The sequence below is a fragment of the Drosophila sulfurigaster genome, chromosome 2R (assembly GCF_023558435.1).
Source record: "Drosophila sulfurigaster albostrigata strain 15112-1811.04 chromosome 2R, ASM2355843v2, whole genome shotgun sequence".
Lineage (NCBI taxonomy): Eukaryota > Metazoa > Arthropoda > Insecta > Diptera > Drosophilidae > Drosophila > Drosophila sulfurigaster.
The window spans coordinates 18364393-18392006 of NC_084882.1; the positions used below are offsets into that span (position 1 = coordinate 18364393).

General features: G+C 36.8%; 8 protein-coding genes across 20 annotated transcripts in view; 6 read left to right on the forward strand and 2 right to left on the reverse strand.

Annotated features, from left to right (window-relative positions):
* Positions 1-8845, forward strand: part of LOC133838264 (complexin) — a 33055-nt gene extending 24210 nt beyond the window's left edge. For 9 of the 11 annotated variants that reach the window (XM_062269317.1, XM_062269316.1, XM_062269313.1 and 6 more), the window contains one exon: positions 959-1760. In XM_062269317.1, coding sequence (XP_062125301.1) covers positions 959-1032 — 74 coding nt within the window. In that variant the 3' untranslated portion in view covers positions 1033-1760. Of the gene's footprint in view, positions 1-958; positions 1761-7370 lie in introns of those variants that run through there. The other 2 variants (XM_062269320.1, XM_062269321.1) reach the window with 1 other exon arrangement.
* A 4816-nt stretch (positions 8846-13661) lies between these two features.
* LOC133838258 (melanization protease 1) lies at positions 13662-15528 on the forward strand. Its single transcript, XM_062269304.1, has 5 exons — positions 13662-13867; positions 14185-14348; positions 14411-14627; positions 14696-15268; positions 15326-15528. Exons 1-5 carry the CDS (start codon positions 13810-13812, stop codon positions 15475-15477), a joined length of 1164 nt encoding a protein of 387 aa, XP_062125288.1. The 5' UTR covers positions 13662-13809; the 3' UTR covers positions 15478-15528.
* Positions 15529-15672: 144 nt separating this feature from the next.
* On the forward strand, positions 15673-16774 carry LOC133838262 (large ribosomal subunit protein bL9m). The gene is made up of 2 exons (XM_062269310.1): positions 15673-15834; positions 15902-16774. Exons 1-2 carry the CDS (start codon positions 15763-15765, stop codon positions 16592-16594), a joined length of 765 nt encoding a protein of 254 aa, XP_062125294.1. The 5' UTR covers positions 15673-15762; the 3' UTR covers positions 16595-16774.
* On the reverse strand, positions 16611-18293 carry LOC133838259 (39 kDa FK506-binding nuclear protein). Its single transcript, XM_062269305.1, has 3 exons — positions 18138-18293; positions 17709-17921; positions 16611-17649 (listed from the first exon to the last, which is right to left on the reverse strand). The coding sequence occupies exons 1-3, from the start codon at positions 18151-18153 to the stop codon at positions 16805-16807; spliced, it is 1074 nt and encodes a 357-aa protein (XP_062125289.1). The 5' UTR covers positions 18154-18293; the 3' UTR covers positions 16611-16804.
* Positions 18294-18732: 439 nt separating this feature from the next.
* LOC133838255 (ferrochelatase, mitochondrial) lies at positions 18733-20339 on the forward strand. Its single transcript, XM_062269302.1, has 5 exons — positions 18733-18875; positions 18934-19315; positions 19376-19477; positions 19542-19863; positions 19925-20339. The coding sequence occupies exons 1-5, from the start codon at positions 18761-18763 to the stop codon at positions 20237-20239; spliced, it is 1236 nt and encodes a 411-aa protein (XP_062125286.1). The 5' UTR covers positions 18733-18760; the 3' UTR covers positions 20240-20339.
* A 394-nt stretch (positions 20340-20733) lies between these two features.
* Positions 20734-25231, forward strand: LOC133838254 (solute carrier family 52, riboflavin transporter, member 3-A). The gene is made up of 3 exons (XM_062269301.1): positions 20734-21410; positions 23636-24803; positions 24872-25231. The coding sequence occupies exons 1-3, from the start codon at positions 21313-21315 to the stop codon at positions 25067-25069; spliced, it is 1464 nt and encodes a 487-aa protein (XP_062125285.1). The 5' UTR covers positions 20734-21312; the 3' UTR covers positions 25070-25231.
* On the reverse strand, positions 25172-26113 carry LOC133838263 (uncharacterized). Its single transcript, XM_062269311.1, has 2 exons — positions 25974-26113; positions 25172-25913 (listed from the first exon to the last, which is right to left on the reverse strand). Exons 1-2 carry the CDS (start codon positions 26008-26010, stop codon positions 25249-25251), a joined length of 702 nt encoding a protein of 233 aa, XP_062125295.1. The 5' UTR covers positions 26011-26113; the 3' UTR covers positions 25172-25248.
* A 1086-nt stretch (positions 26114-27199) lies between these two features.
* LOC133838250 (DDB1- and CUL4-associated factor 5) overlaps positions 27200-27614 on the forward strand; it is a 65708-nt gene continuing 65293 nt past the window's right edge. For all 3 annotated transcript variants that reach the window (XR_009893920.1, XM_062269295.1, XM_062269292.1), the window contains exon 1: positions 27200-27565. Coding sequence is in view for 2 of the 3 variants with exons in the window: in XM_062269295.1 (XP_062125279.1) it covers positions 27349-27565 (217 nt within the window). In the remaining variant the exon portion in view is untranslated. The remainder of the gene's footprint in view (positions 27566-27614) is intronic.

Below are 27614 nucleotides of genomic sequence, written 5' to 3' on the forward strand. Positions count from 1 at the left end.
CTTAACACGCATAACATAATAAATCTCAAATGAACCTGATGAAACAAACTTTTCCTCTCGTAATTGTGTTTGCTAACTAACTAAACTAAAAACCAAAACCAAAAGAAACCTCAAAAGGAAAAAAGAATATAAATAAACATTGAAAATTTAAATCTAAAACAAGAAAAAAACAAAAAAAAAATACATACAAACTTTTTCCCTCTTGCAACTGTTTACTCTCTTTCCTCTTTAAAATGTGTGTAATATATGTATTTTACATAATACTTCTCCCTATGTACAATATATATATTGCATACATGCTGTATATGTATGTGTATTTCCCACACACCATCTATTTATTTCATTGCACTCTGTCTCTCTCACTCTCGCTCTCTTAATCTCTTTTGACTCTACTAACTAATGCTTTCTGTTGTCTATTAATTACACATACTAACTAACTACTTATAAACACAAACACAGACACACACACACGAACACGAACTTACTAAGAAGACTTTGTTGAGTTTTTTGTATTTGAATTTATGATTTAGCAAGCAAAACGAAAATAAAACAATACGAAATTATTTATTACGTTCTCCCCCCTTATTCCACCTGCTGCATTGCATTTTGAGTGATGTCTCTCTAAATACTGCTACTATATATTGAATTGAAAAACACATTCGCATTGAAAAGTTCGTTTAACTACTACTACTATTTTTTATCATTTAGAACAAATACTTACTACCTACTACTTATATTGTCTCGTACAAAATAAATTGCACTCTTACTCGTGTTACGTTTTGCGTAACGCTGCATTGACGTTACGTTATATGCTAGTTATATTTTAACAGTTACTACATTGAGCATCCATAAAAAATAAAAATACATATACATACCAGTTAACATACATAACATTTGTAGTCTACTCTACAAAATATGCTTATTTATTGCTGTTTCCATACTCAATTTCTTTTTACAGAACTGAAAAATCAAATAGAAACGCAAGTAAATGAGCTAAAAACTCAAATAGAGGGAAAATGTGTCATGCAGTGATATGTCAGTCATCATAAAATAATAATACAAAAACCCCAAAAAGAAAATGCATAAAAAAATACCAAAAAAAAAAAACAAAAAAATGAATACGCATAATACAAATATAAAAAGAAAATGAAAATGCAAATCACATAAATTCAAATAAATGAAGTATAACAAGAAAACGAAACATTTATGAAATGCAATTGATTTCAATCACTTAACTTCAATTTGTTGATATAACGTTATAAATATATTATGTTCAATCGTGCAGCATAGTATTGGAAAAGCATAAAACAAATAATCTATTTACCATACATATAACCCAAAGAAAAAATAAATAAAAAACAAACAAACAACTCACAATTCGGCAGCAATAAATCGAGCAAATATATAAAACGCCGCAGATTGAGATTATGTGAAGCAACTTAAGGATTAAATATATATATATACATAATAATAATAAAAGTATAATATATAATGATAATGAAATATATATACAAAAACATATATATGTATACATATATATATGAATATATGAAAACAGGACGGTGAAATCCTATTGAATTTTAAAGTAGTTAAAACATAAACCAAATTATGTATAAACGAAATATAGTAAACGCCTTTAATAATATTCAAATCACTTTTGCTTCGATGATAATGTAATATACTCAATGCCCCAATATACAATACATAACCGTTGTTTAGTTGATAGCATTACGAAATTACAAGACAAAAACGAAAACGAATTACGAAAACAAAACAACAAACGAAGCGAATTCCAATTCCAATTCGAAATTCGAAATCCCCAAAATCGATGCAATATCGAATTCGAAATCGAAACTAAACAAAATGCGAATGGTGCGACAGAGACAGGTCACAGTCACAAAGTCACGAGACACAGACCAGACAGAGACAAACAAACAAGGAGGTTGCTGAATCATGTCGAACCGTCGAAATACGTTGCTGAAATCTTTTTTGGACTTTAAATAACATTACAATGCATACTACAAACAAAAATACATGCATACTTACTTACATACCACATAAATACAATACGTATATACACGAGTATGAGACGAGATGAAAGGAAATGGATATGGATGATATTTATAAATCGACGACATATATTAAATCATTAATATATATAATTCTTTTGTTGATACATATTTCCAAATCAATTCAAATAAATTTCAATTAAAAAAAAGAAATCAATCGAAATCGATATCGAATAATTGACTGCAGAAATGTTAAGATCATCGCTGGTACTCGAAACGATTATTCCAAGAAATCCACAAAAAAACAAAAACAAAAACCAAACCGACAAAAAGTATTCACGATCGTTTGTTTTTTTGAAACTCAAAAGAACTCTTCTTTAACAGCTGTAATATTTTGTTTCTTTCCTATACAAAAACAACATACACACAACATCAACAACTACAACAACAATTGAGACATTCTAAGCTATTTGAGATTTGAGATTCTTATTGAACAAACTGATTGATGCTTCTGAAATGTAAGTAAACTGCCTAAACTACCTACTATATACCTACTAAACTACTAAATCTCTATATACTTTACTACTCTCGTAAATTACAAAAAATATACATTATATATTTGAGTTTTTTTGCATTATTGAAAATTGAATACATGAAATTATATTGGTTAAGTTGGCAATTAAATAATATATAACCCTTTAGGCAATATTGTATAACGATATTATAAAAAGCAAAAAAAGTAAACAAAAAAATACCAGTCTTAGATGTACTATGTAGTCATTTAGCAAAGGACAATAGTTCATAAGAAACGCTAGGCAGTTCGAGAGCATAATGCTGTGATACATTTAGCATACATGTTTTTTTTTCCTCACCGCGAAACGCACACAAAATATATATTGCAAGCCACCCAATAAAAATACTCCCCAAAAAGAAATGATAAACACGACACTTTAAATAGAGTCGCATGCAAATCTTGAATTACATTACAAAACACGTACAAAATACGTAAATGCCATAAAATACATAACTTATTACTAACAAGCAATGCCAGCAAATATTTAAAGACGGAACCAATAAATTGAAACAGTTTTAAATAGTCTTGTTCCGCATATCAATTCTCTCTCACCCACCCACTGCCTCTTACTCTCTTTCTCTCTCTGTCTCTCCCACTCTGTTTCTCTCACTCTCTGCGTTGTCTGCTTCACGTTGCAAATGTGCTCCCAAAAGGGTAGAAACTGGCCTACATAATACCTTGTTCTACGAATACAACGAAAAACATACATACAAAATATATAGTACATAGTACATAGAACACTCCAAATTGTATATAAACGATTTTTCACCAAAATTTGAAGTACTCTGGTACAGAATGCAACAATGTATGCATGAATGTACATACTTGTATGTATACATAAGTCAACAACGCACACATACATACATAAACGAGCCATTCTCCACGATGCAAATCGCTTGAATTGTCAAGCGCAAAACGGGTGAAACGTTGAAACGCTGAAATGGTGAAATGGTGAAACGGTGAAACGGGAGTTTAATTACTTGTAAATGGTTTGCTTTATCGATTGCCGAAGCACGAATACGCAACACACGGAATGGTTCGTTTATGGAATGGCTGTTGTATGTATGTTATCAATATTACTATATCACAATTATTTTCGGTTTTTTTTTTCGTTCTTTTTTTCTGTACAATGTCATGACCTTTCCAAACGTTGTACACGATACCGTCTTTACATCCGCCTGTAGTTTGCCTTATAGAGATAACCAAAATATCAATCATATCAATATCAGTAAACGAAAACGTTTTTGGAAAGGACATTTGTGCTTCGGTCTTGGCCGAATGTAAGCATTACTCTTGTTGATTATTATTTCAATAAAATAAACTACTAATCGAAATATACATACTTAAAATATATATATATATACCTATTATAAATATACATATGAATAAATGTTTTAATCACACTGCATTCTCTATATCTCTCTCTTTCTCTGGTGTCTCTCTCTCTCTCTCTCTTCTTTTGATTTGAAACACTCTTTTGAATCTTTAATCTGCGCCACTCTACTACTACTACTACTACTACTACTACTCTGCCTAAAAATCAAATCTGAATACAACACGAAACATCAACAACATCAACATCAACAACAACTACAACCTACAACTACATCAACAATAACTACTACTACAACAACTCTACAAATTCTCCACCACAACTACGACTCGCTGGTCTCTTTCAGACATATGTACTCTCGGTGTTTTATATGATATATACTCTCGTATCATCAACAAGAACAAGAACAACATCAACATCCAACAACAGCACAAGAAAACAACAACTACAACCAGTACAAGTACAACAACAACATCAACCTACATCTACAACAGAAGTAATCTTATATGTACTATATAATAAAAAATAAAAAAACAAAACGAAACAAAACAAAATTCCAACAAAACCAAAAAAGAAGAGAACCAAAACACTTCAGATTAAATACAATATGCAACTAATTTTATTATACACAATTCTTTCTGAACGTTGTGACAAATTTGTTTTCCTTTTGTAAATGATGAACGTTTTGATTCACAGTCGATGATACGATTACACAGATACATACATGCATACATATACCTATACATATACTAAATACAACTCATATATAGTCACATGCATTTAAATAGCCAACAAAGAATATGGTGTTGTAAATGTTAAAAGTTATGTACAGATTCAAAACAAATACCAAAGAAATAAATGTACAATTTACATAAATACCATCATATACTAGCTACCAACTAATGAGTATTTAATAGCTTAACCGATACTTACTTATCGCGATTATCATAATGAACAATGAACAATGAACATACAAAACCAATATCCCCAAATACCGAGAATTCTATGTCCCTTTTTTCTCTTCAACTGTTTTTTTTTTTCTTGTCAGACTATCGACGACAACAAGAACAAGAACAACAACAACAACAACTCTTCAGCTTGAGTTTCAGTTTCGGGCTTTAATGCCGCTCTCTGTCAATCTAATAAAGCAATCCTATAGTGCCCCCTTCGCTCCATACAAAGTTAGGAACGATTGAATGCCTTAATGTGGCTTCTATGAAAAGCGTATAGATTCTATCCGATGATGAAAGCTTAATCTCTTTAACATCTTTAACATCTAGTACTACTACTCTAGAGCCTATATCTACTACTACTATATTCGTATAGCATTATACTTACTCGACATGTACTACTACTACTAACTACTATTACAACTATGTACTGTTTTCCCCTACATACAGATTTTACTAGTTTTACCGAACCCCGAAGTCTTATGCTCTTTCCAATTCTTAGATCTAAACAATCTTAAATGAGAAAACGCTTTCTACTTACATACTACTTAACATATAGCGAATGTTTAACTAGATTCTATAACAAGCAAATATCTCTATTGCGTTTTTCAAATACATACTATATGATATTGAAGTTCACTTGAATTGTTTACGAAATACAAAAGAAAACCAACCAAAAAAAAAAAATCAAATAAAAAAAATATATACAAAAAAAAAGAAGGAAAGTTATGAAAGGAAAGAAGAAAAGGATGACATATTATTTAATCATAAAAAAAGAAAAGATTTTAACGTAATCATAAATGTTGAAAATGTTAAATGGTTCAGATGAATTTTTGTTTTGACGTTTAATATTTATTCTAGTTATGATAATGTATGTATATGTATATCGGAAAGTTTATAGCAAACCAGATTATTGAATATTATTAAAATATATATACATACTTATATATGAAAGTATATACATATATATGCATATGTATATGTGTAACTAAATAGGGAAATGAATTTAACAACATCAAACCAAAAAAAAAAAAAAACGAGAATAATGTTGAAAAGAATACCATTCAAGTCATTATTACAAGTAGATGTGAAAGCAGTTCTACACACAACAAACCAAAAAAAAAAACCGAAAAACAAAACAAAATGCAAGAAACATAAGGAAAACGTTAATAGTTGATTAATTATATTGTTACTTTGAACATTTAATTAAAAGAAAAAAAAAACAAAAAGTAAAAAAAAAACAAATGAATAATAAAAACATGATATATATGTATAAATATATACTTATATGAGAAAACACAAATAATACAATGGGTTTTTTCTTAATTTCTGGGCAAGCACAATTCACCAGGTTGCACCAGGTTACGGTTATCCTCCATAAAAAGTACAACATCCGCCAACCAACCAACAACCAACCAACCAAATACACTACTGCGACTACTCAGATACTCTACGTATAGTGAACTTGATTTGGCATGACTGTTAGTCTAAATGTTTTTCCAACTTCCATATCTTCCGTATATGTGTGTGGCTGTGTCTATCTCTCTCTCTCTTACTGTCTGACTCTCTCTCTCTCTCTGTCTGTATTACTGTCTATCCAACTTCCTCTCTGTCTCTACCTATCTTAACCACTTTCCTGTTCCTATCTATGTTCTCTTACCTATGTCAATAAGCTCAGGTGCTGCTGTCTATATCTTTTCTACTACTACTACTACAACTGTTACTACTACTACTACTACTATTCTACTGCTAAGTATACTCTACTCTACTCTTACAAACATTGTGTAATGGAATGTGAGCTGCGTTTTCTACTACATAAGTATTAAGCACATACTCGTACTCTCTCGTACAAAATGCAAACGCAATCGCATCCGTATCTGCATCTGCATCCGAGATACGTTTGTATCTAAAGCAAAACCAAAGCAAAGAAAACTGAAAGCGGTTAAGGTGAGTTATGTGTAGCTTGTTTGGAGTCTCTATCTCTCTATGCAACTCTTCAAAATCCAATTGGCTGGCAATCCGTGTCCGATCCAAGTAAGATGCGTAAGTATTAAGGTGTTAACTTTTTCGTTTTCTTTCGATATGTATCTTTCCTTTTTCGTTGTGTTGGTAGAAACCACATCATAACTAAGGCTTAAGGTAGGTGGTGGCAATGCCAATCTGTGTCGTGTCCATACCTCATCATACCATGAACACTTCCAGACGAAAGACAAACTTGCAAACCACAGAAAAGCAAAAAAAAAAATAAAAATAAAAAATTGCGAAAAACACAACAATGAAAATCGAAAAAAAACCCTTAGGGAAAAATTGTCCTGTCATGCTCGACTCGTAGAGAGGGTGAAAAAGAAAACAAAAGCAATCAAAACTCGTAAACAAATTTTACTCTTTCATTTTCTTCCTATGTTTTACATGTCACTTTACGTAGGCAATTTTCCTAAGTTGTAAAAGTTTCGTGCCTCAGCTCGTTCACAATAAACTGATTTGTATTTGTTTTATATTTTCAGCGAAATTGAAAAAACGCCTCAGTGATGCTTTTAAAAATTGCCCATTGAGAAACTTGTTCTGAGCAATTCCAAAAATCCAGCAATAAAGTGAAGTGGGATCCTCCATTGATAGTTTCGGTTTCAAAAGTACATGCAAAGTACATGTACATGTGTGTATGTGTACTTTGTATACATATACATACTTACATGCACACATAGATACACTTTAGTTTAAGGATAACCAATCAACCAAATCGCTTCGGATAGCTGAAATTTCCATGCGCTTTTCAAAACTTCAACGTGCATTATCTGCCAGATCTGGTTTAGCAGACTTTCTATGGTGACTATAACTTTTGTCTGAACTAGGTTTACATACGATTACATACGATTATATGATGATTAGTACAACCCTACGATGTGCCCTTGAACGCATTAGCAGCTGCACAAATAAATTTATTAGATCCTCTCCTTGAGATGGGAATAAGTCAAAAACTTATGAAATCATTTTAGTTCATTTTTGTCATTAGTCTTTTAAGTTTTAGCAAAGCAAATTCACACACAACAAATCAAAACTATTTTCAATACGTATTCGAATGAAAAGAGAAAAGCAAATAGCGTTATAGACGATCCAGAAATTTATTGTTAATTTTGTTATTTGAAAAACAGCCCCGAGATTTTGTTGTGTTACTTAATAAGTACAACGATAATAGGAAGAATAGAAATCTATTTATTATATAGTGAATAGAGAAAACGAAATAACCAACGTGTTGCATACATGATGAATAACAAACAACGACATTAGTTTAAAGCAATTAGAGAGTAGATTAACTCACCGCATACCAAGACGTCTTTCATATGTATGTGCCAAGTGCGCTTTTCTTAAGATATTCAATATATATTGTAGACGATTTAAAGTGTTTTCGTTACTTGCCAAAGAAAATAATTCATAAGATTTTCAAAGTACCTGAAATTCCAATGACCCTAGTGGAAGTCTTAAATTAGGTTAAGGTTCTTCGACAAAAACAATTGCAGAATATTATTAATGAGTTTAGATCATTTGAGAAAGTATTGTATCGACATACATACCTACATAAGTACGAGTTTAATAATAATAATACAATGCAAAATCGAAAAATCGAAATGAAAAAAAAAAAAAACAAAAAAATATATAACAAGAACAAAAGCTGCTCAAACATTATTTCTGACTAATTGTGTACTTTGATCGTCTTGAATACTTTTAAGAGTACCTCTTTATGTATTTGCAATATATATATGAACTTTTTTCACACTGGACTTACTATACTTGAAATCACAGTGTTAATCTTAACAATTTAAATGTATTTTCCATGTCATGTGTTTCAAACAGCCAGTCGATATTCGATATTCGACCGGTTTGAGCATATTCTTACACTAATATTTGACAATTTAAAATGAAGAATCCATCGCTTCGGCGCACCGAAGTTGAAATATCCTTTTCAAAAGCTAAAGCTGGCAAATAAGAACGAAAAACGAAAAACAATGGCATATTCTAACAGTTTCGACGAGCTTACTTGACGCAGTCAACATTAAATTCCGTACCGTATTAAATATGATTCCTAATTAAACTCATGGATTTGGAGACAAGTTTCTCATTTAATAATAAATCTGTTACAATTTTGGAGCCTATGTTTTTGAGGGGGATACCATACTAAGGAAAAGAATTTTACATCAATCATTCAAATAACAACAATCATATCTAAACCTAAACGATTTCGTGTCTTAATTTAAAATATTAAATGATTTTACAAGTAAAAGTAAAAATAATAATGAAAAAGAAAATGAGAAAAAACCACATAAGCAAAAGTTTCGAAAATGCAAACGTAGTTTTATCGAAAGCAGCAAAAATAATTTTAGTCTAAGTATATATAATTTACATACCAAAATGACCGACTGAAATTATTGTTAAAAGTTTTATGAACTATACTTGCATATATACATATATTGATATGATCAAGTAAATGAATGAATGAAATGAATAAAGAAATATATATACAACAAATTCATATAAAAAACGCAAAATAAAAACAAAAACAAAATGAAATATATTAAAGTTTCTATACCTTAATCAATCATAAATTTGCGATTCAATATATACATACAATATACATACATATACATATTACGATAGTTGAACGAAATCTAATTTTAAACAATGATGATGACGATGTGCATACCCCAATGAAGTCGATGAAAACCATGACGACGACGACGTCGACGTCGAAGTCAACGATGGATTAGTTATATAGGGCCATTTACAATTAAAAATAAATAAATCGAACAATAGTTTTGACATAAGCAAATCGATAAACGAAGCATAAAGTGTTATTTACTTTTATAAAATAGCAAAAAAACGAGTACGGCAATTCAATCCTCATCAGTGCAGATCTATCCTCTTGGTCATGAATGTCGAAGTGAGAAGCAACCCAAGACTAGTTCCAAAACAAAAAAAAAAAAAAAAATTCTAAAGATACCGTAAATCAATCGAGATAAAACGAAGCGAAACGAAATGAAAGAAAAACTTCTGCGTTATTTAAAAACTTAAAGACGAAAAAAAGAAAACAAAAATAAAATAATAATTACTATCCTAGCGATTATTATACTTAAAAATTAAAAAAAAAACTAAATGAAAAAGAAAAGAAAAACATAAATATTCAGGCATTTCAATGATGATAAGATTAGCATCACTAAGACCCTCGTTCTATGCAATGAATACTTGAAGACACATACATACATGCATACACACACACATACATACGAGTGTGTGTGCGTGTGTAGGTGTGTGTGTGAAGCGCGTTGTATTGCATTGCTTTGCATGGCATCGCAATCCATTGGATCATATTGTATGGTATTGTATTGTATTGTATTGCATTTTAATATGTTGTATTGTATTTACTGTTGGATTGTATTTTAATATATAGAAAGAGTTAATTTCCAATAAAGAGTTTTTAAATGCAATTTCCTCCACTTTCGACTTTTCATTTCAAGGGAAACCAAATAAGTAAGTATTGATTTGCAGCTCAGCAAAGCAAACTTAAAGCAACCAGAATTGCTTAAGAATTGCCCGCATTTGGCTTTCATTCAATTTTAATTCAAATAGTTTTCCATCGACTATTCAATGGGAGCACCGCAAGGCAACTAGCAACAATTTGGATTCAGTTGAAAAGGAAAAACTCGAAAGCCAATAGAAAATGCTTAAGAATTGCCCAAAGCAAGCAGCCAAGCGTATACCATGCATTGACATTGGATTATATTGTATTTGTATTTTATTCGAGTTTGTAGTTTAATGCATCACAAAGAGTTAATTTTCAATAAAAAGTTCTTAAGCATATTTCCCTAGACTTTTCCTTTGTTCTAGCATTGAATGCAAGCCGCAAGTACAAGAGTGAGAGTAAACAAGCAACGAAAAATACGAAAAAGAAAAATTCAAAACAACTGGCTGCAAAATGCTTAAGAAGGAAGGAATAATAAATATGTATGCGAAGGACTCGATTCTCGATTCTTGATTCTTGTGCTTTTATTGGTATTTTGTATTTGGTATTTGGTAAAACTCTTCGTTGGCATTTCATGCTGCTGTCATTATGCCGAGGCCGCATTGTTTAGAGATCACATTCCAAAGTGTTTGGAATTTAAGGACTTGCCTGATGCTGATGCTGACGCTGACGATGTCGATGTCGAAGTCGCTTTCGCTGGCTATGTGGATGATGCTGTTGTTTTCATCTTTTGCTGCTGCTGCTGCTGCACTTTGAGGTGGGCAAAGCAAAGAATTTAATTCGAAGCGAATATATATTGGAGGGGTTGATGCCAAAGGGGGAGGGAGAACGAGCACGTACTACAAATCAATACGGAAAGTGCGCATCTTCCTGGCATATTTTGTTTAATTAAAAAAGTTTAGCGCTGTTTTTCTGAACAATTGATTCCGAAATTGACATCGTTGACATTTTAATGCGTTTATTTCCGCTTGTCACTTAATGTGCGTTTTATTTACTTGCCATTAACATACATATTGACTGACTTAAGCCCTAACACGATTTGACCTTAAATGCGTTGCAATTTGTCACGAATCGAGCTAAATAACAGCGCATCATGTTCATTTCTTTTCTCTCTACTTGGGGAGTAGATCTCGCTTGTTCTTGTGGCTTATGAATAATGCAGCGAATGCTTTTAATTATACAAACGTAGCTCTGGCTGCTTGTATCTGAGATCCCATAAATGTCCAGCCGACATTGTACACAGAAGTGGCAACACTTTGCCTTCAGCCAAGTGTAAAGAGTCGTGTTTATTAGCCAAAAACAAACCCCAAGATGTGTATGTGCGTTTGTATCTGTTTGTGTGTGTGTGTCTGTGTGTGTGTATGTTTGTGGCTCTGACTAAAGTTCCACTTTAATGTAATAGGAATTACCCGAGCAAGCTGAGGAAAACCCTAATGAAATGCATTGTCAAATGAAATGGTAAAATTGACGACGTCCACTCTTTCCTGAAGTGGCGAACCGCATTAAATCAGCAAACTAACCGCCACTAAATAAACAGACCCGCACACCCCCAAAAGTACACACACTCACACACACACACGTACAGACACAGACATGCAGGAGAGAGTACAAGATGATGCCGACGTGTTTGCCAGCAGCCCAGGATCTAAAGTTAAAAGCACTTGTAACAAATTGAAATCATTCATCTTACTTTTCGCATTCATTTGCACACTCGCCTGAACATTCGCACACACTCACACTTGAATACATTGCTCTTGCTCCCCTTCCACATCCCCCCCGATTGCAATTGGCCTCACTGAACACTAATGTGGGCATTTCTAATTCACCCGGTCAGCCAATAGCATTAAGTAGTTGGGATTTCAGACTTTGGGCAACACAACACAGGTATTGCCCGTCGCTTGTACACAGATATTTATGGGGAAAGTACAAGCATCTCGATGTGCCCGGTAGTCAACAGATTAAAGCAAATGATTATTGCAGGTTTTGCACTTATTGGCAGCTACACTCTCGTGTATTACTCATACGCACATATGTACAGACTACTTGTATGCATACGGATGTGTATTTCAAGTCTACAACTTTTATTTACTTCGAGTTCCGCATTTGAATTGCAATTGACATTTTAAAATATTAGACTTAAAACAAGCTTTTTTAATGTTTATTTAAATACATAGATTCCCAGTGTACTCTTACTTATTTGCTTATTTAAAATGCAAAAAACAAGTGTGTTTCATAACGAAATGAGGCGTTTGATGACAAACGAGCTGGTTAATAAAAAGAAACAAGAATTTTGAAAATTTAATGATTAGATTAGCGCCATCTAGCGCTCGTTGCGTAATTTGATGTTTAAATTTAAAGCGTCTGAATTTTAAAGCTTTCAAATGGTCAAGTATTAAAGTGCTCTGAAGAAATGTAATGCAGGGTGACTTGTAGTCAAACATCCTATTTACATTGTGAAATTTGTATAGTTTTATATTACTAGAAATTGATAAGAGTTTGGCATGCATAATTTGTTTACATTATCGCACTTAAAGTGGGGAATTTGCCACCCCAAAATATTCATTCACACACAAGCACGCATATAAGTGATGCTTCACTCTAATTAAATGACCACTTATAAACAATTAATTAACATATCATATTTCATGCACAAGCTTGAATTCAATTCAATTGTATACTACTTAAACTGTGTATTATATTACAACGAGTATACAAAATAGAGAGATGGCAAAAAGAAGCGAAAAAAAAAATAAATAAAGATATGAACTTCAGTTTTCGCTCAATCGACTTGTCGACTGCAGCAGCAGCGGCAAGCACTTTCAAGTGGATGGCTATTAAAACGGGCCAAGACCTGTCAGGCTCAAGTAGAAGAGAAATCATCGCTCCATTCAAGCAGAAATTGCATTGATGAGGCAACAGCAAAGGCAATAGCGAAGACGAAGGCGAAGGCAAAGGCCAAAACCAAAGACTCAACAGAGCACAAGTAAATATGAAGAAGACACTCAGATCCACACGAGAGTAGAGAGACACAGAGAGAGAGAGAGAGAGCGTAGCCCTCCATTCAGTTGTGAGTCTTATGCTATTTCTTGTTTACAATATAAAATTAATCACTTGCCGCCGGAGAGCAACTGTATTTTTTCGCACGATTGCCTGATAAGCCCGGTCGGTCAGTCACTGTCTCCGAGCTGCGCTTCGATTCTGAGTTTCGAGACTCAATTTCAATCTCAATCTCGTTCACGTTCTCGGACAGAGCGTAAATTGAAACTGATATTTTGACGCCGCTCTCAGTCTGATTTGAACTGGCAAACGACAGGCGCACGACAAGCTCGCATCATTTATATAGATAAAGAATTAATATTATTAACAAAAAAAACATTAAGAAAGAAAGAAAAATAACTGCTTGCGTTTTTATTAGCATTGTTTAAAGCGGAATGAAGCTCCTGCTCGGGTTGTTATTGCTGCAAAGCACATTTCACAGCTATGCACAAGGTAAGTTCCAAAGAATGGGAAGGGAGGAAGATCAGGTCGGGATGTCTCTGGGTCTGGTTTGTTTTGTGGTAGCAGAATCAGAATCTGAGAAACAGAAATTGAGTCACAAAGCTGCTTGAAAACAAAGCAACACAGCAAACAACGCAACTGGTTATCACCATTGAACTCGACCCGCTGGAATCTTGACGACTCAAACATATCCGAGGGGGGTTTTTTGTTTTTTTATTTTTGTTGCTTGTTTTATTTGTATTTTGTATAAATATGTTAATATGACGTCGCCTTGTAATTAATTACCTCCCGATTTTAACTTGTTTCAGAAATCTTTGGATATTGCACAACACCTTCGGAGCAAAGCGGAACCTGCATTTATCTACAAAGTTGCAACTATCTTTATGAGCTGGTTCAAAAGCGCTCGGTTTCGGCCAGCGATCGTACATTCCTGGCAAACAGTCAATGTGGCTATCGCAACAATCAGGTTATCGTGAGTATGCCAGTGGCAATATATTCAATTCTTAACTATTGATGACGACCTTGAACTTGCAGATTTGCTGCGCCAACAGTCGCCGCTTGAGCGACGCGCCAGTTTGGGGAAATCAAGGCCTACCTCAACCACAGCCCCAACCAACGGTTCCCGCGAAACTCTCTGGATTGCTGCCCCAAGTGCCCAATTGCGGTGATAACTTTGGCAATCGCATTGTGGGCGGTGTGAATACGGGCAAAAAGGAGTTTCCCTGGCTGGCTCTAATCGAGTACACCAAACGTAAGTTTAAAATACTCAAACTCACATTCAAATTAACTGCAATACAAAGAACAATTCTATTTTCAAAGCGGGCAATGTTATCGGTCATCATTGTGGAGGCTCGCTGATCAACAATCGATATGTGCTTACTGCAGCGCATTGTGTATCTGCTGTGCCCGCGAATTGGCGGCTCACTGGTGTGCGTTTAGGTGAATGGGATACGACCATGAATCCCGATTGCACCAAGGAGCGCAGCGGACGCAGCGACTGCAATGATCCGTATGTGGATGTGCCCGTTAGTGAAGCAATACCACATCCACAGTACCCTGGCAATGCTCGTGATCAAATGAATGATATTGCATTGTTGCGCTTGCAAAATCAAGTCACCTTAACAGACTTCATCTCCCCAGTTTGTTTGCCCACGCGGCCAGAGCAACGTAATACCATTTTCCTGGGTAGAAAAATGGTTGTCGCTGGCTGGGGAAGAACCGAAACGAATGCCACATCCAATATTAAACTAAAGGCTGAAATCGAACCTGTGACCTCAGAGGCCTGCAACAATCGATATTCATCTCAACGACGCTCCATTTCCTCCAGCCAAATTTGCGCTGGCGGCGTGGAAGGTGTCGATTCATGTCGCGGTGACTCGGGCGGTCCCTTAGGTATAACATAAATTCCATTCTTAAGACAAATGAATTGACATCTTATTTTAATTACAGTTATGGAAGAAATTACTGATGGATATGGCAACTATTTTCTTACCGGCGTGGTGTCGTATGGTCCGACACCTTGCGGCTTAGCTGGCTGGCCTGGCGTTTACACACTTGTATCCGCATACATTGAATGGATTGACAGCACAATTAGGCCATAAGCATACACAAATATTGTCATAAATATGAATAAATGATTATTAAACACTGTAGTCTAAACTTTACTCACTCAAACTTTCGTTACGACTTCTTTGGCGCCAAAACAATAATCGATACATAACTTGACTTGATACGGAAATCGATATTTGTTGAAGCAGCCTTGCGTTAACAGCTGATAGACTTTCATTAACCACTGTTAGCTGATTGTACGTTCCGCAACACTGGCGCACGTTTTATAATAATAAATACTCATTTTTAGTTGCCGGGCCCAAGAACTTTGACTTAAAATGCTGAAAAATATCTGTGTAACACAGTTCAATCTGCTCAAAAGTGTCACCAGCCTGCAGCAACAAGTGCGAGTAAGTATTAATCTCATCGTTGCAGTTGTAAATTGAGCTAAAACAGCATGTTTTCTTCCACATTCAGACCACGTTCGTGTTGAAGCGCAAGTATGATCCTCTATTACACAAGACCAATCAGAAACCGCGTCGCATGCGCGCTAAGCACTTCATTTATGAGCTGGTCGAGGACACGCTCGTCAAGAAAAGCCCCAACATGGAGGTGGTGCTAAAGACCTTCGTCGAAGGCGTTGGCGACAAGGGCGACGTTGTTTCCATGAAACCCAATTTCGTGTACAACAAACTTTTGTTGCCCGGATTAGCTACCTACAAAACACCCGAGAACATTGCCAAATATGCCAAGACAGAGGCGGAAAAGTCTGCGGTGAAGCATAGTTCGCCCTACGCCCAGCGTACCGTCAATATGCTGGAGTCCATTGTACTGGCGGTGATCATGAACAAGGACGAACCTTGGGTAATTGAGCCATGGCACATTAAAGCATCGTTGCGCAAGGCAGGCTTCCATTGCCGCGAGGAATGCATCACGTTACCCAAGGAGCGCATCGAGGGACCCGATCTACGCAAAGAGAACAAGGAATTCAACTGCACCATCACGATCAATAAGTTGGAGCAGGCGAATCTAAAATGTCGCATTCATCATTGGAGCACTGATCCCAGCGAACGATTGCCCTATGTTCTGGAGCATTGGAAACTGCCATCCGAGCCTTTATTGGATGTGGGTTTACCCGAGCGAAGTGAAACCCCCGAAAAGCAAGCTTAATTTGCACACATTTAAATACTGTTGTAATCTTATAAATCTGTTTTTATTTTAAATCAACGTTTCATTTAACACGCTAAGTGCATTACAAATATATGTTATATATCAAAAAAAGAGTTGTGATGATGTCACCAGAAAATATTTCATTATGCTTAGGCTACTATAATATTTAAGTGTCTATTTGTGGGGTTAAAAAGAAAATCGCACAAATTATTAATGAACAGCCTTCAGCTCCACGTCAAAGACCAGAGTCGAGTTTGGTGGAATAGTGGGCGGATGACCACGAGCACCATATGCCATATGGGCGGGGCAAGTAATGCGACGCTTGCCGCCAACCTTCATGCCAGCAACACCAACATCCCAGCCCTTGATAACTTCGCCACCGCCGAGGGCAAACTTAAATCCGTTGCCCTTTTGCATGCTGTCGAACGTCTTGTTGTTGGACTTGAGACGACCAATGTAGTAAACCGAGACGCGTTTGCCTTGCTTGGCCTCAGGACCATTGCCGGCATTCAAATCCTGCACCTTAACGCCGCCAGCAATTGTGCGTTCTCCACCAGATTGCTGCTGCTGTTGCTGCTTGCCCTCCTTGCCCTTGGGCTGCTCCTTCTTGTCTTCGCCAGCAGCTTTCTTATCTTTTTTTGACTTCTGTTGCTGCTGCTGTTGTTGCTGTTGCTGCTTCTTGTCGGCTTTGGCGACACCGTTTTGTGCCTTGGCGGGTTTCTTTGCACTCTCTGCAATCTTGGCTTTCTTGGCCTTGGGTGTATCCTCTTCATCGGATTCCTCATCCTCCTCCTCCTCTTCTTCATCATCATCATCGCTTTCCTCTTCTTCGCCAGATTCATTATCTTCGAGGAATGATGAGTATTCAGCAGCTAGTTTGCTGTCATCCTCGTCCTCCTCATCGTCGCTTCCTTCCTCAGAGTCAGACTCATTCTCTGCACCTTCGCCTTTCTCAAGGCCTTCGGCAAGGGCTGCATACTCATCATCCTCGAAATCTTCATCGTCAGATTCCTCAGCATCATGTAGATAACCAATCAATGAAACGCTAGCATTGCCTAGAAAATTTGACATTTCATTAAAAAAAATCCATATCAAATTTATGTATTTAGTTTACCAGTTGTTTGGAACATGATCTTGTCGCCTTTGCAGAAATTCAAGTCCAATGCGATCTGTGGGATGTTCTTGGATAATGTCGCCACAATAAACTTATTTTTATCGGCCGTAATATAAAGTTTGGCCAAATCGCCTTCTTCTAAAGCGGCACCAGAAATGTGGAAGGATTTCACAATGGTTTGTGTGTACTTGCGGTTAGGCTTCATACTTAATCCTGTTTAAAGAATAAGAGATCATTAAAATTCATATTAAAATCGAAAGTGGAAAGTGGGAAAGACGAAGATTGGAGGGGAGAAATCCACGCTGATGCTTTAGCTGCAAGCACGTGGTGCCAACTTAGTTCATAAAGGAAACTACTTATCGCGCGTTAATTTCGTAGTTAAACGCGAGTCGGAACAATTTAAATAGTTAAAAGACTCTTGAAACTTACCCCAAAACATCGACATGTTGAAGTTTTTGATTTATTTGTCGCGGAATTTAAAGAAAAAACGTGCACTACTGAAATGCGCTACGACAGAAGACCGACGCCGGCTACTCGCAGTGCTGGAAAAGATGTAATGACATTCCGGCGCCAACGTTATTGAAATTGCCATTCACCGAGAGTTCAGCATTTAAACGGTTGAGTGGCAACCCTGCATGGCCGCTTAGCTAACGTATTTATGTGTTCTCGAAATTCAGATTATTTCGGAAATTTTACAGATTTGTTAGTATTTAAAAAAAATAATTAAATATTCATTGTATTTTTTTGGTAAATAATAAACATTAAGCATAGCTTACATATAACCGTCGCATATAGAGCCGTTACTCGTGTTGATTCAAAAATATGGTATTTTTACGCATTATTAGAGAAATTAATTTATATTGCTTTTCCAATAGCGTTAGTATTAATCTTAATTATAGCTAACCTTTTAAATAAATAAATAAATAATTTATATACTTTATATACTTTAAATAATAATAAAGCCTCCATTTACAAATACACATATTAAAAAGTAATTTAAATCGACATCGCTTAATGCATTTTTTCAACAGACAAATTTAGTACATTTTGCAATGCACTATGGTAAAAATTTGAAATTCAAGTGGCGGTCACACGTTGATTACAAGTTTCTCTCTGATAACAAGAATGCTTTTTTTTTGCATAAGACAAATTTAAGTAGATTGGCAAGTAAGTAAAATGCAATATTTATTGCAATAACATAAGTTGTACCGGAATTACTTTACAGAAAATGCTGCCAACTTCGCAACAAGCGCTGGCCGCCAGCAACAGGCCAAGACTGCAATTCTCATGCTCAACATGGGAGGACCTCAGCATACAGATCAAGTGCACGATTATCTGTTGCGTATTATGACTGATCGAGATATGATTCAACTGCCAGTGCAGAGCCGGCTGGGCCCTTGGATTGCCCAGCGGCGTACACCAGAAGTGCAAAAGAAATACAAGGAAATCGGAGGCGGTTCGCCAATACTCAAGTGGACAGAGTTGCAGGGTCAATTGATGTGCGAGCAACTGGATAAAGTGTCGCCGGCAACAGCGCCCCATAAACACTACGTCGGATTCCGTTATGTTAATCCGCTTACAGAGGACACGCTGGCCAAGATTGAGAAGTTAGTCAAGTACTGCTTAATACCGAAGCATATTAATATAATGATTCCCCTTTAACTTAGTGATAAGCCGGAACGTGTGGTGCTCTTCTCACAGTACCCACAATACAGCTGCGCCACATCTGGCTCTAGCTTCAACTCTATCTTCTCCCACTACCGCGATAAGTAAGTGATAACCTTCCTGATTATAATCAATAGATAACTTATCAAGTTTATTGCTGTATTGCAGTTCGCTGCCCACCAATATCAAGTGGAGCATTATCGATCGGTGGGGCACACATCCGCTGCTTATCAAGACATTCGCTCAGCGCATACGCGAAGAACTGGCCAAGTTTGTGGAAACCAAGCGCAATGATGTCGTCATACTCTTCACCGCACACTCGCTGCCCCTCAAGGCGGTGAATCGAGGTGACGCTTATCCCTCTGAGATTGGCGCCAGTGTTCACATGGTCATGCAAGAGCTGGGCCAGAGTAATCCTTATAGCTTAGCTTGGCAGTCAAAAGTGGGTCCTCTGCCGTGGCTGGCACCGGCTACCGATGATGCAATTAAAGTAATTACAAAGCTGGAAACATTAAGATAATTCAACTCAATACATGAACTCCATTTCTTAGGGCTACGTCAAGCAAGGACGCAAGAATTTTATTCTAGTACCTATTGCCTTTGTGAATGAGCATATTGAGACGCTGCACGAACTGGACATTGAGTACTGTGATGAACTGGCCAAGGATGTGGGTGTGGAGGAGATTCGCCGAGCTGCCGCACCGAATGATCATCCTTTGTTTATAGAGGCGCTAAGCAGCATTGTGGCCGATCATTTAAAGTCCACTCAACCTGTGAACCCAAAGTTCTTAATGCGGTGTCCAATGTGCACCAATCCACGCTGCCGCGAGAGCAAGAAATGGTATCAACAGCTCTGCTCGCATTGAGAGAAAGACATGAAAATTACATATTTATGATGCACCTACTGTTCTGTAATTTTAAAGTGATGCAGCTTCAAGCTATCGTTAATCACATTCATCCAAAATCTATCATTTAGTTTTTAATATGTGGGCTATGGCAAATTCTATTGAGCAGTAATAATAACAAAACTCTGAAAATAAAAACAAATGCTGCACAAACAATAACAAACTGTTTTAGCTTCTCTCTCTCTCCCTCTCAGACGCTCACGAATGCTAATCATAATCACAAATGGCATATCATGCTGATTCGTCATCATTAGACTGGCTGCTACGTCACTCATACAAAGCATTTGAATGTTGAATGGAAATACACGTTTACTCACACTCTCCCGCTCTCTCGGTGTGGGGGCTTGTGACGTCACGCGTGAGTACAGTGTTATTGACATGCGCAATATAACAACCTTTTTATTGTGTTAGCACCGGTTAGTGGCAATCAGCTGTTTTATATCACTACTGTCAGTTTAAGTATTAGTATTCGTTTTTTTGTATATTTATGGTGGGCCCATCATCATTTCAATTGTAATGGCCAACGGAGTTCTTAAAGGTTACACGCGCTCTGCCACAGCAGCAACTTGTGAAATTTCTAATTTGGTAACATTCACCAAATGTTCAATTGCATAACAAAATTGTGGCACAGTTTATAAAATACATTTCCAAAGCATTTCTTTTGTACGCAATAAATAAAGTTGGGATTTCGATTACATTTAAATGAATCAATCGCTGCTGAATTCTCAGAAATCACAACAACAAAAAACATTCTTCGTTGGAAAATAAATGCGGTTCATTGCCATTCGCACTCTCTCGCTCTCGTTCTCCGTTTGAAACGTTCTCCAATCAGACGTTTTCTTATTGCCCGCCAATTAAGCCACGCTCGAAATTGCCAAGCAATTAATGCCCAGTATTTGTGTAAGCGCATCCCACTGTAAAGAGTGCTCTGCTCTCCCATATAACACACAATCTAATCTACGCATCGGCATATTGATCATAAATTAATAAGGTAAATCCAGTTATAATAACCGTGCGTAATTGCAACACCCGGCATGTCGTCTGGGACCAAAAATAATGGCCACTCTGGAGCAGTTTACGCCGTGCTCTCGACGCCGAACGACGCCGGATTTGGAACGCGCCAGTTCGACAGGTGAGTGTTGCCGCGTTGTTTTTTATATATCATTGTCAACACCATAAAGTGACAATTGTGCTTAAAGGCAGTGATATAAAGTGTGTCAGAGTGATTCCTACAGCCAGCATCACATTTATCTCAAAACAGTGATTGCCAGAGATCAGAGACGAAAGCGGAACAATGTGGACTTTGACACATGCTTATTAGAAGAAGACAATTTCTTATCTAAGCTGCATATTTCAAAACCATAATAAAGTTAGATCATACGCACAAGATTATATAGATATGTATATATGTATATCAAGCAAATTTTGTACATTATAATAGCATTTCCACTTATATTAGGCAACGAGGCAACAATAAATTCCTATGAACACTTTGTATAAGGGTATAAAACTTCTCTTCCAATTGGACTTGACACAAAACGACGTTTTTATCTAAACGTAGTAAGCGTAATAAGCGTTGAAGATATTAACGATATGCATATATAGCCAACCATTTATAATCCCATTTGAACACATAAATTTAGCGTTACCACTTATATAAAGCAACGAGGCAACAAACAATTCTTATATAAACAAATTTCCCTTCCACGCTTTCCATATTAGGTACATTTCTGACTCAAGTTCGGTACATTTTTTGATGTACGGTACATTAAAATATTCACAAGCGAATGTAATAAAATAAGAATAAAAGAGTAAAAAAAGCAAAAGTAGATTTTTTTTAATGTAATATTAAACTTTTTTGCAGTAATAAAAGCTTAATTTTAAAAGGAATTTGTGCTTTAAACAGCATCCATAAAAGTTAAGTTTAAGAACGTATATTAGGTTTGGGAATTGCTTAAAAACTAAGATATAGGGTATCCCAGAGTCGAGTACGCCAAAATTAATCTTTTTTTCATTATTTTTTGGTAACTTATTTCACGAAAATCAAAACCTGTTTTTAAGTATCTGAAGCTTGAAGACCTAAAATTGTTTATTAGCCAGCGTGACGTCGAGCTCATAAACTAATTCAATTCAGAAATTATCTCGTTTTAAAAATACGTGTGGAAAGTCGGGTGAGAATTGCTCCACTTCAGTTTATAGCTGCAGACGCCCACGTTACTATCTTGATTAGAAGTGATTTGTTTCTAATTGAAGCGTCTTCCTTTCTCAATTATCAATTTTACTGTTATCTAACACTTGACGCTAATATCATAGCACTTGAGCAAACTCTCGCTTTTCAGCAACAAATGTAATGTAAAATATACAAATAAATATTATATATACAAATACTTTTGTATATTTCTGGTCTGTCTTGTCAACGACAGCACAATATTTGATTTCGAAATTACTGATAATATTTCAGCATAGGTCAGCTATCGTATTTCACACAGCAGTGTCATGGATTATAATATACAGTGCACTTCAAAAGTATGTGCTTATAAAGAGCGAAAATCTTTTAATACAAAATTTCACCGCAAACCCCAAACTTTTCCATTATCTACCAAACGAACAAAGAGCGTAAAGCTTGTATAAAGCTCATAAAAAAACCATTATCAAAGTTTATTTACATTTACAGCCTTTATTTAAAAAATAAATGAATCTGTATTTATTTGAAGTACTTTTTCGAAATTGTATTTATTAAAACGTCTGATAGCATTATCAAAAAAAGCTTTTTGGCGTGTAATTAAAGGTAAACAAAGCTGTTTACTCGACAATTAATAAGGAAACCCGAGAAAGCAAAAAGATAGCCATTAACAATTATGCTGACTTAGCAATACCCGGTACTTAAAAGATACAAGATATTAAAGAAATATAATTTAAAGCAAAGTTTAGTTAAAAATATAGTTTATTTCTATGGAATACGAGCTTATGAAAAATTTAGCAAACCGATTCTTGACAATCAAAAAAAGTTTTATTCAAAGTTACTATCTTATGAATATTGAGATGAAATTGAATCGTTTTAAACCTGATAGATAGATAGAAATTCTTGTTTTATATTCTGTGCTTGATCAGCTGGACATTATACCCTACTCCACATATTTACTGGATATGTGTAAAAACAGTTGATTAGATTCGCAGCGGAAATTGTTCAGACTACACTGAACTACAATTTCAGGGTAATATGCATTGTGCAACCGCAGAGCTGCAGACAACATTTGTGGCCTGGCTTCATTCATTGTGAGGCAAGGCAAAGCATCAGACTGCTCTACGTAAATCCAAAATAAACCTTATCTAAACAGCATTTTCGACTCTCTACAGATGCGCCAACGACGAGCCGAGCGAGCTGAGTGCATTCTTCAGGAGAGGCTCACGCCACATCATTGCCAACAACAAGATGGAGCTTAAAGCCGCAGGCAATGCGTTCAAGAATCGCAATTGGATCGTCGATCTGCTGGCCATATTCTTTGGCATCGGCACTTGGTTGGGCGTCAATGGCAGCTTCATTCAGTTGCCGTTGCTGGTGAACGAGGCGCCCGAAGGCTGGAGTCTGCCCTCGTATCTCAGCGTCATGGTGCAATTGGGAAATCTCGGACCACTGCTCTACACTGCCTTTCAAAAGTACTCACCGTGGAAGCTCAACGATGGCTGGACCATCCACGCAGTGCTCGCCATTGGCACGCTCTCCTGCATCTTCACTGCCTTCTTCTACAACAAAACAGCCACGATCATGGGCAACGAGCACAGCGTGGCGCTCTTCATTCTGACCATCTTCACGGCGGTCAATGCGTGCACAAGTTCGGTGCTCTTCATGCCCTACATGGGACGCTTCAAGGAGCAGTACATGGTCACCTATTTCATTGGTGAGGGCTTGAGTGGTCTGCTGCCCAGTGTAACGGCTCTCATCCAAGGCATTGGCAACACGGGCAGCTGTGTGCTGGTGAATGTGACCGAAACAGGAGAGGAAATTTACGAGCAGGAAACTCAGCCGCCGCTCTTCGACACCAAGGTGTTCTTCCTCATCTTATTCGGTCTAATGGTGCTCAGCTATATTGGCTACACGCTGCTCCATGCGCTGCCCTTATCGAAGCGAGAATACGCTCAGGTGACTGTGAGCAAGGGCAATAAGTACGAGTATGGACAGGATGATAATCAGCCCACCAAAGTGGAGAAACTAAGTAGGGGACAATACATTGGCATGCTGCTGTTGATGGGCGCCATCTCGTTGTTCAGCAATGGCATGTTTGGCAGCATTCAATCCTACTCGAGTGCTCCATATGGCACAAGGGCGTATCATCTGTCGGCCACGCTGAGTGTGATTGCCAATCCGGTTGCCTGTTTCTTGGCCATGTTCCTGCATTTCACATCACTGCGCGTGATCTATGTGCTCTCCACGCTCGCTGCAATCCTCACCGGCTATGTGTTTACCACCGCTGTGCTGAGTCCCTATCCGCCACTCTATGACCAAACTATTGGCATGGTCTTGGTCGTAAGTTTGCGTTCAATTTGCTGCGCCATTCGCTGTTATATTAATGGTGCAACTTTCTTTTATTACAGGTGACAGCTTGGACTCTGGTGCTCGGCATTGTTAGCTACACGAAGCTGGGCATCACCACGGTTATGCGTGCTCAGGGCGGACAATCCTTGGTCTGGGTGGGCGCCATTACGCAGCTGGGTTCAGCCATTGGCGCCGTCTCCATATTCTTTGCAATTAACTACACACGATACTTTGTGGCTGCAGATACGTCTTGTTGACACACACACACACGTGATTTTTTATCATCATCTTTTACCTCGTAGTCCATTTTATTAGTTGATATTGTAGTTTAGTTCATAGCGTTAAAAAAGTTGCAAGAATTTATATCAAATATATATTTGTACTTAAACAAGTTCAATTTTGAGCTTGCATTATCAAAACTGAAATTTGTTATGTATCACGATTGCAACGACTTATCCACTTCACTGTCCACATCTCCCTCGTAGCCGGAGTTCGTGTGGGATCGGCTGGGCATAATATCTGTGTTGCTCTTACTGCTGAAGCACATTGCGAAGTTTTGAAGTGGATTCTTGCCCTGCTCAGAGGCTTGATTGAATGCCCGTATCTTCTCTCGCAAACTGCAATTGGCACTCGGATTAGCACCTAAAATTAGACTTCCCTGTGGCGATGCTTCACTCGTTTTCCAGCCATTTGCTGTCAATTGATTCATCAGCGTTTGCACTTTGTTCAATGATTCATTGGCCAGTTTACAACACATTAGACTGTCTTGCAGCAAATGACTCTCGTCCAGACGTCGATAATCCGCAATAATTCCCTGAAGATTTCTCACTTCGTTGCAGCTTAGAGCTTGACCTGAGTCGCCAGAGTGCATATTTTCGAATTCCATGATCAAGCGCTTGATTTTCGTGATCTGCAGATCTGAACCCGCTTGGCTCAATGTCAGCATTGTGGACACCTCGCCCAGCTCCTTGATCAGACTTACCGATGAGTTAATTATTTGGGAATGCTGTTTTACGGTCAGTTTGAGACGATCCTGTAGATTCTCTAAATAGCTGCAAATGTTGGTCTGCGGATTTTCCCCATCATTTGCTTCGAATATAACTGATGAGATTTATTATATAGTGGATTCATATTTCTGATTGATTTACGTCGATATCATACCACGAAGTTTCTCTTCACTTTTGTCGGCATTGTCCATTGAACACAGGAAATAATGTTTTTAACTACCGAAATTTAATATTCTGATTTAACTACTGCTCTGTTTAACAAATTATTTACTTCAAATCATAGCTAGCCCAGATTGAGTTACATTTTGAATTTTGTAATTTTTAGAAAACATAAATTTAGTTTCTCAATCGAAGAGCCACTTTTTAAGAAGAGGAGTTCCAATTTGAGGTAATTTGTATTTTATAGAAAATAAATAAATCATGCACATTTTTGTATTACCTATATTTGATAAATGCCAGCGCTATTAAAATATAAATTCTAATTTCTGAAAGATTCAAAGATCTACAAATTTTATTTTGAAAACTTATTTTATATTTAGACTTAGACCTTTTGTTATTGTCTTATTAAGCATCTTTCTGTGCATAATTAAAAAAAATATTAAATTATTTATTAATATTGTAACAAATCCTACAGAGCATGGTATTTCTATAGAATCTTAAGGCTCTTAAAAATGATTTATGTAAAATAGACTTTTATTTTATTTGTTAACTCTAAATTTATTAAACACGTTTGTCACTGTAAGTAACGCCGTTTTTATTTGTGCACTGTATAATAATAATTAATAATATTATTGTAAAGTTTACAATGTAAACGCAGTCAAAACATTTCATATTCAAATAAAAACGTCCAATTGGAACGTTCGGCCATCGACACGAAAGCATTTGACTTCGTGTTGGAGAGCCGAGCACGCTGACATCTCTAATGTCAATTCGGCACCGTCGAACAGCTGTTTTTTACGCTTCTCGCGTATACTTTCTGTTTTCATTTTGATTAAAGCATATTCCGATGATTAAACCAGTCGAGAGTCGCAGTCGCCGTCGCAGTCGTCGTGAGAAAATCGTAGCGGGAGTTGTTGCGTGGAAAAGTCGCATTTTAATGGAAAATTGCAGCGTAAAATGAGCAAATCGCTGTCATACTCTATACAAATAAACAAAGTATTCAATTACAAATAAACGGTGAGAGAGTGAAGAGTGTCAATTGAGAGAATTAACAGTAGAATACACCAACAACAAATACAAAAGAAAAAAATCTAACGCCAACGCAAGAAAGCGACAACTACAACAACCAGACGAAGACGAAGGCGTCAGCGTTAGCAGCGACGTCAGCGTCAAAATGTATACAATGGCGTTGCAATGGCAGCAGCAGAAACAGCAGCAGCGCCTCCTCTGAACCCGAACTGAACTGTTGCTAGCAGAGCAGAGGGCAGCGGCAGCGCAGCCCAGCGTTAGGGTTGCCTGCGAGTGCGAAGGAGACAATTAACCATCTAACAAGCATTTGCCATAAAACAGACGAGATCAAAGCATCAATCATGAGTTATATGAGAAGCAGCTGTGGCTCCAGCCTCAATCTGGATCATGCGCTGGCCGCACGCGAACTGGATCACACGGAGCGCAGCAATCTGGAGGCGAGCATCTTCAGGCAGCGTCTACATGCGGCCGAGAATCTCTATCAGCGAAATTTAGCCGGCCACTATGGCTGTGTGAATGCGCTGGAGTTTAGCCATGGTGGCGAATACTTGGCATCTGGTGAGTCTCCTCCAACCTGTTGCTGTTTGCCACTCAAATTAATCTTCAT

Bases quoted from the DNA above. Each gene is read 5' to 3' on its own strand.
- LOC133838262 (XM_062269310.1), top strand. From the start codon at position 15,763: ATGCTGAAAAATATCTGTGTAACACAGTTCAATCTGCTCAAAAGTGTC. The intron at 15,835-15,901 runs GTAAGTATTAAT...TTCCACATTCAG, and splicing joins GCCTGCAGCAACAAGTGCGA to ACCACGTTCGTGTTGAAGCG.
- LOC133838258 (XM_062269304.1), top strand. From the start codon at position 13,810: ATGAAGCTCCTGCTCGGGTTGTTATTGCTGCAAAGCACATTTCACAGC. The intron at 14,628-14,695 runs GTAAGTTTAAAA...CTATTTTCAAAG, and splicing joins TCTAATCGAGTACACCAAAC to CGGGCAATGTTATCGGTCAT. The intron at 15,269-15,325 runs GTATAACATAAA...TTTTAATTACAG, and splicing joins TGACTCGGGCGGTCCCTTAG to TTATGGAAGAAATTACTGAT.
- LOC133838259 (XM_062269305.1), bottom strand. The intron at 17,650-17,708 runs GTAAACTAAATA...CAAATTTTCTAG, and splicing joins GATCATGTTCCAAACAACTG to GCAATGCTAGCGTTTCATTG.
- LOC133838254 (XM_062269301.1), top strand. From the start codon at position 21,313: ATGTCGTCTGGGACCAAAAATAATGGCCACTCTGGAGCAGTTTACGCC. The intron at 21,411-23,635 runs GTGAGTGTTGCC...GACTCTCTACAG, and splicing joins GGAACGCGCCAGTTCGACAG to ATGCGCCAACGACGAGCCGA. The intron at 24,804-24,871 runs GTAAGTTTGCGT...CTTTTATTACAG, and splicing joins CTATTGGCATGGTCTTGGTC to GTGACAGCTTGGACTCTGGT.
- LOC133838255 (XM_062269302.1), top strand. From the start codon at position 18,761: ATGCACTATGGTAAAAATTTGAAATTCAAGTGGCGGTCACACGTTGAT. The intron at 19,316-19,375 runs GTTAGTCAAGTA...CCTTTAACTTAG, and splicing joins ACGCTGGCCAAGATTGAGAA to TGATAAGCCGGAACGTGTGG. The intron at 19,864-19,924 runs GTAATTACAAAG...TCCATTTCTTAG, and splicing joins CTACCGATGATGCAATTAAA to GGCTACGTCAAGCAAGGACG.
- LOC133838263 (XM_062269311.1), bottom strand. From the start codon at position 26,010: ATGGACAATGCCGACAAAAGTGAAGAGAAACTTCGTG. The intron at 25,914-25,973 runs GTATGATATCGA...AAATCTCATCAG, and splicing joins AAGTGAAGAGAAACTTCGTG to TTATATTCGAAGCAAATGAT.